This window comes from Acipenser ruthenus, chromosome 42 (genome assembly GCF_902713425.1).
Source record: "Acipenser ruthenus chromosome 42, fAciRut3.2 maternal haplotype, whole genome shotgun sequence".
Lineage (NCBI taxonomy): Eukaryota > Metazoa > Chordata > Actinopteri > Acipenseriformes > Acipenseridae > Acipenser > Acipenser ruthenus.
The window spans coordinates 5,689,542-5,703,092 of NC_081230.1; the positions used below are offsets into that span (position 1 = coordinate 5,689,542).

General features: G+C 48.5%; 1 protein-coding gene across 1 annotated transcript in view; it reads left to right on the forward strand.

Moving 5' to 3' along the window:
* Positions 1 to 2,248: 2,248 nt before the first annotated feature.
* Positions 2,249 to 13,551, forward strand: part of LOC117967042 (glutaminase kidney isoform, mitochondrial-like) — a 41,693-nt gene continuing 30,390 nt past the window's right edge. Inside the window, exons 1-5 of the mRNA XM_059011500.1 lie at positions 2,249 to 2,531; positions 7,723 to 7,822; positions 9,283 to 9,404; positions 12,400 to 12,529; positions 13,348 to 13,427. Coding sequence (XP_058867483.1) covers positions 2,329 to 2,531; positions 7,723 to 7,822; positions 9,283 to 9,404; positions 12,400 to 12,529; positions 13,348 to 13,427 — 635 coding nt within the window. The 5' untranslated portion in view covers positions 2,249 to 2,328. The remainder of the gene's footprint in view (positions 2,532 to 7,722; positions 7,823 to 9,282; positions 9,405 to 12,399; positions 12,530 to 13,347; positions 13,428 to 13,551) is intronic.

Sequence of the window (13,551 nt, forward strand, 5' to 3'; positions counted from 1 at the left end):
TTCAAAACAGAAAATAGGAGGCACTTTTTTACACAGAGAATTGTGAGGGTCTGGAACCAACTCCCCAATAATGTTGTTGAAGCTGACACCCTGGGATCCTTCAAGAAGCTGCTCGATGAGATTCTGGGATCAATAAGCTACTAACAACCAAACGAGCAAGATGGGCCGAATGGCCTCCTCTTACTTCAATTTAAGCACAGCAATAGTATAAAGCATTGTGAAAGCATTGCAGAGCACAGAGAGCTATGGTAAAGCATATTTAAACATGGTAAACTACGGTAAATGCATAGTATAACCATGGGAAGAGCACGAAGAAAAATGCAAAATGACCAGGAATGTTACTGTGGTAAACTCTTCAAACTGACATTAATAAAGAGGTTTCATTTGACTCGCTTGAGCGCGTATTAACGGAGTTAGCCGTCAGGGGGCGATGTTGTCAGTACAATCTCAGGGTCAGGGTCAGGGTCAGGTTAATAATGAAGTTGAGTCTGAACTCCACGGCTGTTACATATTTACCACTATTACTCATACTTCTGAAATTCAAACTAGGAAATATTTTACTAAGAATATGTTAATTTAGCAGCATTCCTACACGGTTAGAAACACAGTCGGGGTCATTACGGATGTATTACACTTATTTTTAAGGAATGTGCGTTTGTACAGAAAATATTATTATTATTATTATTATTATTATTATTATTATTATTATTATTATTATTATTATTATTTGGATAGCAGTGACAACATACTCCACCGTCCACCTTTTAAAACAAGTTAAAACGAGGTCATTAAGACACGGCCATGCCATGCTTTCAACGTGTTTGAAAATGACGTGTTTTACGCTTCATGATGCTTTGGCAACGCTTCGTGTTATTTTACTTTTAAATGGGGAGCCATACAGCTGTGAATACCCGGTGTACTACACGGAGTAAGCGCTGTGTATGAGCAGGTCCTGGTAAGGGGTGGTGTTCAGGGGAGACACGCCGTGGGTCTTGTGTCTGGAGAGATGTCAGTGATGACTCTCTCAGGGGTGCACTTCATTTATAGACCTATTTTTAGACCTGTTCCCGTGACTCGACGACGACCTTTCGCTTGGATACTGCAGGCTCTCGCACGGCTCGCTTTCAATTCCCTTTTTTCGTACCAAGTCGTTTAAGTTATCATACAAACCTGTTCAGGTAGCTGCCAGCGTGACGACTTTGCATTTGGATATGTTGTTTTAAGCAGGCTACGCAATACATTAGGGCTACTCAATAACTATGTTTGGATAATAAAGGGATTATTTTGATATCCATGTAATTCGCGTTTTGTGTTTAATCCTCTTGTTTCCTCCCTTTCTCTAAACTTAGGGCGAATATTTTTTTATTTTTTATTTTTTTCTGTAAACTTCTCTGCTTGCTTCTGTTTTCTGTTCCTAACCCTCCTGTTCGGTATTTCAGTCTGTTATGTTTCAGATTATATTGACCTGGTGTAGTGTTAGAAAGCGGTTCATCGTCAGAATTTGGTACACGTACCAAAGCGTGGCCCGTGTGACGTCAGAAAGCGGTACATTGTCACATTGAAAGTGGTACACTGTCAGATTTTGGTACAGATGCAATCAATTGCGATCTGATGGGTGTCTTCCCATTGCCACAGAGGGGCAGTTACCATTCATTATACATTGTGTTTGTTTTGCAAACATAAACTGGAAACAGACAATCGATTTCTCTAAAATGAAAAAAAAGAAATGTGAAGTCCACCGAAAAGTATTGAAAAGAAAAACTCGACTGCCGCGGTAGCCCTAGCTAAGGATACAAATACAGCGGAAACGGTGCTGCCCCAAAGCCACGAAAATGCATATCATGATACAACAGTAAAAACTCAATGCAGAAACTCAATTCACTATAATGCACGCTGATTAGTTATAGGTGTGATGCGGTCGTTTCAATGCATCTGTGGTAACCAGTGACAATCTCAAGTAACCCCGAACGCGCCTCCCGGGCACCTAACTCAGTTTACCTACAGGTGATTTATGTTTTTTTAATTTTTTTTTTAATAACTGTAATACATACCACGCTATAATTGTCCCTAAAATACCTCGCACTCTGATTCGCCTCTGTGTCATAACAGAGCCACCGCCTCCCTTCCTGTCCTCGTCTCAGATTGGTTGCTCCCCCCGCCAGTCATTTCTAACCCCGCCCGCATCCCCACAGCTGCTGTGAGGGAAACGCGTGTCTGAAGTGACAGAGCTGAACTGTCATACAAGCCGCACTCTAGTGGCACCAGTTATTGCCTTTCCTTCCTTTGCTGGCCACTACACGTTGGGTGCTGAATTAAAGTTATTTGGATATGCACTTTTTAAAATCCCTGCGAGTTACAAACTCCAGTGTTTTGGATTTGGTCTTCAAAGACGCTGTCAAACGGACCGAACCGGCGTGTCACTTACTGAGCCTCAGAAAAGCACCCAGGATATTGTACACGAGTTCGGCGTCGCTGCACCAGTATTACAACGAGCTCAGCCTGAAGGACAGGGAACATGCACACCAACAGCTGTGAGTATATTAATGTTGTCACCGCTATCCGTTCAATATCACACTGTATGTTAACCGGTGTGTTTTGTTTTAATATAAATACGGTAGTCTTGTTACGTTTTTTTTTCAGTTGTAATTGGGTCAATTTTTGCTTTTTTTTGTGAATGAGAGATAAAAAAAACCTAACCAAGTTTAAAAACGTTGGCTACATTCAGGACTCGTGTTGTGTTGTTTGCTACGCAGGAGTCAAATAAATATTTGCACGTGTGGTGACGTAGTGGATAGTCTGGTCCATTACATTTAAAGCGATATACAGTATTTTTAGAGGAGTTTCAGCACATAAATAGTGTTTGCCACTTGATACTTGCACAAAGAAATGTTGACATTGCTACAACTTTCTTGAAGTAATTAGAGGATGGTAAACAGAGACATAAAAGTCTCCTAATGGACTCATCTTTAAAACAAAATACCTGAAAAGTCTCCTAATGGACTCATCTTTAAAACAAAATATCTTGCCAATGTGACCAGGTGTTAAAAAGACAACTAGAATGCTAGATTGCCAAAAGTGTGGAATATTTTGTTTTGAATCGCTCTTCCTGCAGTGATTTAGAGGACAGATCTCAAACCCCAGAGCACTAGAGCAGACATTTTGAAAAGAGCTTTGAAACAGACTTTAAAGTTATGAGTGTAAAAAGTTGACAAGATGTTAGCAATGAAAAGAAAAATGACAGTTTTTAAAAACTTTAAACATTTGTAGCAACACGTGGGGACGTGTAAAGTTATAGATCTTTTGAAACCCCGCTACTTACTCTCAAAGACCAGGTATGTAACGTTTGAACACTGTGTGCCGATCTGGGCCTCACTGTAAAATACATTATTACACTTGAGAAGGTACAGAGAAGGGCAGCTAGCACTGAACCAATAAATTTAACAACCGGTCAGCTGTCTGTTATTGCTCAATAACAGAACATCAAAGCATGGCTGAGAGATAACTCCTGTTTCAAAACCGCTGCTTGCTGATGATACACTGAAGCCCTGCCCTCAGAGTTTCAGGGGACTGCAATGTAAATAAACAGATCAGTGGAAGTGGTTGTAATATATAGCGAGTATAGCATTGCTGTGGCGTCTTCCTCTGTAATAGTGGAAGTCCCTCGTTCAAATAATGCCATCTACTAAAGACACGACAAGAGTCTTCTAGTTGGGTCCCCACATCATTAAGATGGTAAGAGAGGAAGACTAATTAGTCTTCTACACCTGTGCAAGCTTCCCTGTATTAAAAAAAAACAACAGACGCGTTGCATCTTGTTAGTTTAACTCAAGCAGCCTGTCACAGCGCAGTGGTCAGCAGAGAGACTCACAGGTTTCAAGGATGTGATGAAAAACAGAAACAACACAACTGGAAAAGCAGTGCCATGAATAATCCAAAGTGCTGCTCCACCCAGCCCCCTTGCAGCTGGGTAAGGGGGCTGGACGTGGAGAGATAGAGAGGAGCAGCACGGTAGTGAAACAGTAACCAGCCTGGCTGGAGTATACCTGTTATTTGGTAACTTATTGGAGAAATGAAACAAGAAGATCTATTGATCATGAGCTGGAAGAAAAAAAAAACAGTAAAGAAATAAACCTGGTACCTCATCAAAATAAAACAATGGAGAGAAACGCTGTTCTGTACAGTGCAAAGGGTCTCTTCATTTTCTTCTAATGACTAATAATAATAATACAATAAATGCTGTGCACCCGACTGTACGTAATAAGGCTGTAATTCTATCAAGGGTTTCTGGTGACATAAATCACAAGAGCGCTCGCTTGGTGACATTTATCAGTGTGACCAGAAACCTGAGACAGTTACAGCTGTGTATGTGCAGGTTTGGTGAATGTTATTTGTTATAATACATGGTGACATTACAGACAGAACTTGTAGAACTAGTCGTGTTTATTTTTAACAGTTGAAGAAGAAGTGTTGAGAATAACATTGGAAAGCGGAATTTAAAAAGTAAAACAAGTTACAAGTCAGCAGTGTGGAGCGGGGGTCCCCACCCCCCCTGTACGAGTCAGCAGTGTGGAGCGGGGGTCCCCAGCACCCCCTGTACGAGTCAGCAGTGTGGAGCGTGAGTCCCCAGCACCCCCCCTGTACGAGTCAGCAGTGTGGAGCGGTGGTCCCCACCCCCCCTGTACGAGTCAGCAGTGTGGAGCGGGGGTCCCCAGCACCCCCTGTACGAGTCAGCAGTGTGGAGCGGGGGTCCCCAGCACCCCCTGTACGAGTCAGCAGTGTGGAGCGGGGGTCCCCACCCCCCCTGTACGAGTCAGCAGTGTGGAGCGGGAGTCCCCACCCCCCCTGTACGAGTCAGCAGTGTGGAGCGTGAGTCCCCACCCCCCCTGTACGAGTCAGCAGTGTGGAGCGGGAGTCCCCACCCCCCCTGTACGAGTCAGCAGTGTGGAGCGGGAGTCCCCACCCCCCCTGTACGAGTCAGCAGTGTGGAGCGGGAGTCCCCACCCCCCCTGTACGAGTCAGCAGTGTGGAGCGGGAGTCCCCAGCCCCCCCGTACGAGTCAGCAGTGTGGAGCGTGAGTCCCCACCCCCCCTGTACGAGTCAGCAGTGTGGAGCGGGAGTCCCCAGCACCCCCTGTACGAGTCAGCAGTGTGGAGCGGGGGTCCCCAGCACCCCCTGCACGAGTCAGCAGTGTGGAGCGGGGGTCCCCACCCCCCCTGTACGAGTCAGCAGTGTGGAGCGTGAGTCCCCAGCCCCCCCTGTACGAGTCAGCAGTGTGGAGCGTGAGTCCCCACCCCCCCTGTACGAGTCAGCAGTGTGGAGCGGGGGTCCCCAGCCCCCCCGTACGAGTCAGCAGTGTGGAGCGGGAGTCCCCACCCCCCCTGTACGAGTCAGCAGTGTGGAGCGTGAGTCCCCACCCCCCCTGTACGAGTCAGCAGTGTGGAGCGGGGGTCCCCAGCCCCCCCGTACGAGTCAGCAGTGTGGAGCGGGAGTCCCCACCCCCCCTGTACGAGTCAGCAGTGTGGAGCGGGGGTCCCCAGCCCCCCCGTACGAGTCAGCAGTATGGAGCGGGAGTCCCCAGCACCCCCTGTACGAGTCAGCAGTGTGGAGCGGGGGTCCCCAGCACCCCCTGTACGAGTCAGCAGTGTGGAGCGGGGGTCCCCAGCACCCCCTGTACGAGTCAGCAGTGTGAAGCGGGGGTCCTCAGCCCCCCCTGTACGAGTCAGCAGTGTGGAGCGGGGGTCTAATTAAGCAAATAATCAGTTCAATGAAGGGTCTGGTTCAGTAATTGGGAGCTCAGTTGGAATGAAAACCAGAAGACACAGGGGGTCCCCAGGACCGGGGCTATACCCCAGGACAGGGGCTGGGGACCCCTGATGTGGGGTATAAATCAAAGGAGGCTATGATGAGGTTGTATAATGCCCAGGTGAGAACACAGTTTGGTCTCCACACTGCATTATGAAGATTAGTGGAGGAAACTGAATCTATTTATCCTAGAAAACAGAGAGATTAGGAGATTCTTAAACAGTGGCAAAGGGCAGGCGGGACAGAGCTGAGGATTGGGTGGAGAGACAGGGCAGAGGGCAGGAGGGACACAGCTGGGGATTGGGTGCAGAGACAGGGCAGAGGGCAGGAGTGACACAGCTGGGGATTGGGTGGAGAGACAGGGCAGAGGGCAGGAGGGACACAGCTGGGGATTGGGTGGAGAGACAGGGCAGAGGGCAGGAGGGACACAGCTGGGGATTGGGTGGAGAGACAGGGCAGAGGGCAGGAGGGACACGGCTGGGGATTGGGTGGAGAGACAGGGCAGAGGCAGGAGGGACACAGCTGGGGATTGGGTGGAGAGACAGGGCAGAGGGCAGGTGGGACACAGCTGGGGATTGGGTGGAGAGACAGGGCAGAGGGCAGGAGGGACACGGCTGGGGATTGGGTGCAGAGACAGGGCAGAGGGCAGGAGTGACACGGCTGGGGATTGGGTGTAGGGACAGGGCAGAGGGCAGGAGGGACACGGCTGGGGATTGGGTGCAGAGACAGGGCAGAGGGCAGGAGGGACACGGCTGGGGATTGAGTGGAGAGACAGGGCAGAGGGCAGGAGGGACACGGCTGGGGATTGGGTGGAGAGACAGGGCAGAGGGCAGGAGGGACACGGCTGGGGATTGGGTGGAGAGACAGGGCAGAGGGCAGGTGGGACACGGCTGGGGATTGGGTGGAGAGACAGGGCAGAGGGCAGGAGGGACACGGCTGGGGATTGGGTGCAGAGACAGGGCAGAGGGCAGGAGTGACATGGCTGGGGATTGGGTGTAGAGACAGGGCAGAGGGCAGGAGGGACATGGTTGGGGATTGGGTGCAGAGACAGGGCAGAGGGCAGGAGGGACACGGCTGGGGATTGAGTGGAGAGACAGGGCAGAGGGCAGGAGGGACACAGCTGGGGATTGGGTGGAGAGACAGGGCAGAGGGCAGGAGGGACACAGCTGGGGATTGGGTGGAGAGACAGGACAGAGGGCAGGTGGGACACAGCTGGGGATTGGGTGGAGAGACAGGGCAGAGGGCAGGAGGGACACGGCTGGGGATTGGGTGGAGAGACAGGGCAGATGGCAGGAGACACATAAAGAAAGCCATGCTTTCAGTTAGTGCTGCACTCGCTTGGTCATCTGGAGGGTGAAATTGGTGCTTCTCCTATTGGCTGACATGCTCTGAGCCATGCCATTACCCAGAAGATACTGCTGAGGTAACTCCGGAAGTACAAGTACGACATATTTCCTGTGAAAAAGGCAGAAAAAAACTTGGTTTAACCTAAAGGAGTAACAGATCACATTTTAAGGTGAAAATACATTTTTGCTGTAAGCCTGTTACAATACCGCACATGAGAAGTGGAGAATAGGTCAGATTTATGGAATTATTTTGTACTTAAGATAAAAGCTCTCTTACTAAACACACACACACACACACACATAAATAACATATAATATACATACAGTGCAAAACTACAATATAATATCCATATGGTTCAGTAATAAGGTTTTATCTCAATGTTAATGTTCACGAGTTCCTAATAATGATTACTCCTTTGTTTCTGTTTAAACCATACCTTCAATCTCTAAGAGAAAGCTGTGTTGTTGGTGCTGTATCATTGGGATCTTTCCAGATCTGTGGTACTGGGATCAGTTGGCTGGTCGTATGGGGCGTTGGTAACTCCTGTTGTCTCCTTGTCCCTCCCTCTCTCAGGCGTGCCTCTAAGAAGAGCCTGTTTCCAGAGCTGGAGGATCTGCTGTTCTACACCATCACAGATGGGCAGGAACAGATCTCTCTCCCAAAGTTCATCACCGTGAGTCTCAGCCTAATAATGCACAAGGGAAATTACCAACTACACTCTGAACAATTAGATTGCAAATAATGATGCAAGGGTCCCCGAGGGTCTCCCCTGGTAAAGGCACGGCCACGTGGTGTGCAGGATGAGTCACACAGTCAGGGGAGCGCAGGGGTCCCCAAGGGTCTCCCCTGGTAAAGGCACGGCCGCGTGGTGTGCAGGATGAGTCACACAGTCAGGGGAGCGCAGGGGTCCCCGATGGTCTCCCCTGGTAAAGGCAAGGCCGCGTGGTGTGCAGGGTGAGTCACACAGTCAGGGGAGCGCAGGTTCCTGGCTGTGTGTTTTGATCTGTGCTAGGGATTCCACAGGGAGCATTTGCTCTGGCGATCATGTGGGTAAGGGAGTTAAAACCGACAGGGACTGTTTCTCCTCGCCATAGCTTCAACCAGACTAATCTCAGGGCTTAAAGGACTGAGCTGCAAAGATGGGCTGAATCTGTTTAGCCTGGAACAAATGAGAACCAGAGGGGATGTGATTGAAGTCTTTAAATTCTTCAAAGGAGGTGACATAGTTAACCTGAACCAGAAACAAGGACTAGAGGACACAGTGGGAACGAAGTGGAGACAGACTTAGGAGACACTTCTTCACAGAGAGTGAGGGTGTGGAAGGGGCTACCTAGCCATGTTGTTGAATCACTTAGATCCTTTAAGACTCAACTTGACAAAGTTCTGAGATCAATCAGCTACTAGGAACCGGATGAGCTGTGATGGGCCAAAGCACCTCCTCTCATTCATACATTTTCTTATGTTCTGAAATGTCATTTTCCATTGAGTGCGTCATGGTGTTTGCAGTCACTGGGAGTGGTACTGGATTGTGTTTCAGCTCCAGTATTGACTTATTGACATGTTGCTCTAAATCTACCTGCCTATCCTGTCTGGAGATCCTAATGGCTTGAACAGCCGCCCTCGCTCCATTCCCATTACCTGACAATGTGACACTGTGATAGTTGATGCAGAGTGGGTGTGGCGAGCAGTGCTGAAAATGAACACTGGAGCTGAAACAAACACAACACAGTCAGGGGAATGTAACACAGAGCTGCTTGGGTCTTTAATAACACCACTGATTTACTAGAGGGATCAGCTGAGCATTTAAAAATTAAAATCCTTTGTCATCAAACTGTCATCTCCTATTATAATCTAATTCTATAAGAGATTTTTTTAAATGCAAAACTAAGATTTAAAGTTGCTGCCATTTCCTGGTAGCCAATCGCTTCCTTTGCTGTAAGGCAGATTCACTCCTGTGGTCTAACTTCAGTCAGGCCGGGTTACCTACAGAACAGGAAGTCGGCGCAGCAGAAGTAGGAATTGTTTGAGCACTTCTTTAAGAGTTTAAATTCTCACAGAGTTCACAGTTCCTTTGTTTTCTAGTTAATATGTCTGCATGTATACATTTCTGCAGTTCTGTGTATTTTTGTGCAGGCAGTGAAAGGGACAGGCTTGTTGACCTCTGACCCTCGTCTGAGAGACTGCATGGACCTCATCCGCCAATCAGTGCAGGACTCGGTAGGCGGAGTCATGATGGACCGATACCTCTTCAGGAAGTGAGTAACTGTTGCTATGGAAACAAATATCTCAAGTATACACCAGATAAGAGGGGGTTACAATGCAAGACTGTCTACACACAATGGTCTTCAGTGGTACTAAGGGGCAGCTAATATTGTAATATTGAGTGTAAGGCAGCTAATATTGCAATTGTGTCTGTTTATTATACATATGTGTTCGTAGTCACTATTTTTTACTGTTTTAGTACCAAGTTACCTGCATATTGTACCATATTGTACTATTGGGTTTCTGAGCTAGCCTGAGCAATGAGACCTGTATAAAAATGACCACTAGGGGTGTGCATCTCTAATTTCTTCCCCCCCTGCAGTAACTGTAAGTCTAATTGACCGCAGTTCTGATATTAAGAATAAACAGGATGTACAAAGTTAATACATTCTCTCACCCAAGTATCATTCATACTATTTGGTTTCCAATTCATTTAGTTTTTTCATCGCATACCTGAAAGTTTGAGCAGTACCTACTGAAGGGCATTACAACATTCTTCTCGTTAGTTCTTCTCAAGGGCTTCATTAAAACAAAGCATGGTATCTTGGACTACTTTGAGGTCAAAGGAAGCTCTCAGTTTCCATGCCTTATTCTCGGGTTATCTGTATGCACTTCCTGGGTCCTTTCACCTCCGCAGTGTCTTCTGGGTCCTGTGACTGGCTGAAAGCGTGTCAGTCCCCAGAGACCATGTTGTAAAATGAAAACTGCTCATTTGAGACGTGCAGAGTGTAGCTGGTGTGCTTTGTTTTGGATGTAGACACAGTGAAGCACATGGCATGGCAAAACAAGAGCTTGTGTTTGTGATAACAACATGCCTTTCCGCAGGCACGAGAGAGAGAGGTGAGGGTGGAGGAGAATGCAGCTGCCTGCGAAGGTCACCAGAAAGCACTGGGACACTTTAAAGCACATCATTAACTCCTTCAGCACTGCCCACTTTATTAGCTCACCTAATATGAGGTTGGGACACTGTCTGCTCTGATCTCAGCCCTGAAAGGGTGTAGACTCACAGGGTGCGGGAAGGGGTCTCGAGGGTCAGTCATTAACATTGCAAAGCGAGGTAGGCTTGTGATGACGGACGTTCAAGTTCATCCCAAACATGCTCAATTGGACATCCAGGCATTGAGGCCAACATGCCCCTGTGACAAAGCAGTTGCAGTGTACAGGTGCAGGAGTGATTAGGAGACAGTAATCCACTCAGAACAGGCTTTACTTATAATCCTGGTCTGGTGACCAAATAATAAATCCAGGCAGTACACAACAATGTGTAATGCACTGGTATAAATATACAGGTTGCAGTCCCAAATAATAAACACAGTTCCACACACAATACACCAACACGGTCAGCAGGCCAGGGTGAGTGCTGTAGTGCTCGTGGTGCAAAATCGTGACGACAGCTCCGGAACGTGCCATCTACTAATAACAATAACAATTAGAGACAAGCAAACAAAACACTCGCGATACTGTTTCACACACGTGTCTTTCCGGGTCTTTCGTTAACCATAAACGAAAGAACAGATCACGTCGCTCCATCCCCTATTTGTACCGTCACTCATGACCCCTTGGTAAACGCGTGCAACCGCTCCTCCAGTCCGCGGCTGCCACATCGTTTCCCTGAATTGTCATCCAGTCCAGGGGACTCTGTTCCCTTTACTTAGCGCCCTCACAGGTCTGTTTCTGTCACAGCCCCACACCAGGGCGATGCCAAATCTTGAATTTCTGAAGTGAGAAAGTTTAACTATGACCAGTAGGGTTGTGCAACTTTAATTCCTACCCCCTTCCTACCTAATTCCTACTATTCCTACTAATTCCTACCTAATTCCTACAACTCTGAGTTAGTGATTGGCTAATCTCTATACAAAAACACAGGGGGACAGAAATTCCTGATGCGTACCCCAGCTTCTGCCCAATCTGTAACTGATTTGAAAGAGGTTTGTGTTCACTAACGCAAGGGCCACAGTTGCAGGGGTGGTAGAAATTACAGTTGCACACCCCCTAGAGGTCATGTCTAGTGGGAGTGGGTTACAGGGAGGGGTGCGGGTGTGGAGTGGGTTACAGAGTGGTGCGAGTGTGGAGTGGGTTACAGGGAGGGGTGCGGGTGTGGAGTGGGTTACAGAGTGGTGCGAGTGTGGAGTGGGTTACAGGGAGGGGTGCGGGTGTGGAGTGGGTTACAGAGTGGTGCGGGTGTGGAGTGGGTTACGGAGGGGTGCGGGTGTGGAGCGGGTTACAGGGAGGGATGTGGAGTGGGTTACAGGGAGTGGTGCGGGTGTGGAGTGGGTTACGGAGGGGTGCGGGTGTGGAGCGGGTTACAGGGAGGGATGTGGAGTGGGTTACAGGGAGTGGTGCGGGTGTGGAGTGGGTTACAGGGCGTGGTGCGGGTGTGGAGTGGGTTCAGGGAGTGGTGCGGGTGTGGAGTGGGTTACAGGGAGTGGTGCGGGTGTGGAGTGGGTTACAGGGAGTGGTGTGGGTGTGGAGTGGGTTACGGAGTGGTGCGGGTGTGGAGTGGGTTACAGGGAGGGATGTGGAGTGGGTTACAGGGAGTGGTGCGGGTGTGGAGTGGGTTACAGGGCGTGGTGCGGGTGTGGAGTGGGTTCAGGGAGTGGTGCGGGTGTGGAGTGGGTTACAGGGAGTGGTGCTGGTGTGGAGTGGGTTACAGGGCGTGGTGCGGGTGTGGAGTGGGTTACAGGGCGTGGTGCGGGTGTGGAGTGGGTTACAGGGCGTGGTGCGGGTGTGGAGTGGGTTCAGGGAGTGGTGCGGGTGTGGAGTGGGTTACAGGGAATGGTGTGGTGTGGAGTGGGTTACAGGGAGTGGTCTGGGTGTGGAGGGGTTACTGAGCCAGGTTGTTGATGCAGAATCGCTGAGATCCTTTAAGACTTGACAAGGTTCTGGATCAGTCAGCTATTAGGAGCCGACTGGCCTGGTTCTCATCTGCTGTTGTGTTCTTGAGATCACTGCTGTGGTTCAGAGTTGCTGTGTGTCTCTGTGTTGCAGGTGTGTGGGCAGTAACATCGTTCTCCTGACTCAAGCTTTCCGGAAAAAGTTTGTCATTCCCGATTTCCAGACTTTCAGCAACCACATCAACCAGCTGTACGACAGCGCCAGGAAACAGAACGCTGGGAAGGTAACGCTGACAAAATACTGCGTTCTACTAAAGAGCACATGCAAATCACATTGCTAGAGTTCTGGTTTTCACTGTACCTTAACCTTTTAGGATGTTTTCCATCATTCTAACTGGTTCTTATTTAGGGGCGTATGATACATTAATGTCATGATACAGTACGTACACAGATCGAGATACGAAACGCGATGCATGGGATGATCCTGGTGGGCTACTTGTATGATGCAGATCAAATTTAATGAAGGACCATTTTGTTAAAAGACGAAAATGAAATGACAGGGATAGTATGTATTCGTACCAACTATAAAACACACTTCATTCAAGAACCATTTGGTGATCTGCAATGAGCCCTGTTGTGTTTTTGGTCTTGTATCACGATAGAAACGATACACAGTGAATAAGTGAACCCCTGTTCTCTGAAATACTGTGTTTTGAGACGTGTTAGGCTGGATCAGCCAAACTGCCTCTCTATTAGCAAGCACCAGCGCCATCTAGTGCACAGCAGTGTATTACCAGCAGAACAGTGTCAGTGCACGAGATGGCTCTGGCTTATAAAGACACGGATCCAGCCTGCTGTACACATGTCTATGGCAGCAACTAGAACTGAAGAGAGAGCAGCTCCTGAACTCCAGTGAAAGCACTTTCTTTAGAGAAGAAAATGCATCCATCGTTCCTTACAGAGGTTTCAATGCCGTTTCAAGTATTCTTGTTCAAGAGGTGTCCCGCTCACATGTTTTGGATGCTGTTGAAGCCCTATTGACAGTGCTGTGGCATCTCTGTTTCTCTACAATGATAACCCTGGCTGATCGCTGTGTTCGCAGGTTGCTGACTACATTCCTCAGCTGGCTAAGTTCAGCCCTGACCTGTGGGGTGTTTCTCTGTGCACTGTGGACGGGCAAAGGTAGGACTCAGGACTGCATATCCCTGCCAGCACTGACACAGCGTGGACAGCTGTGTGTCCATACGATAGGACGTCACACACTTTACACACATAGGAGACAGCAGGTACAAGAGTGAGGAAACTT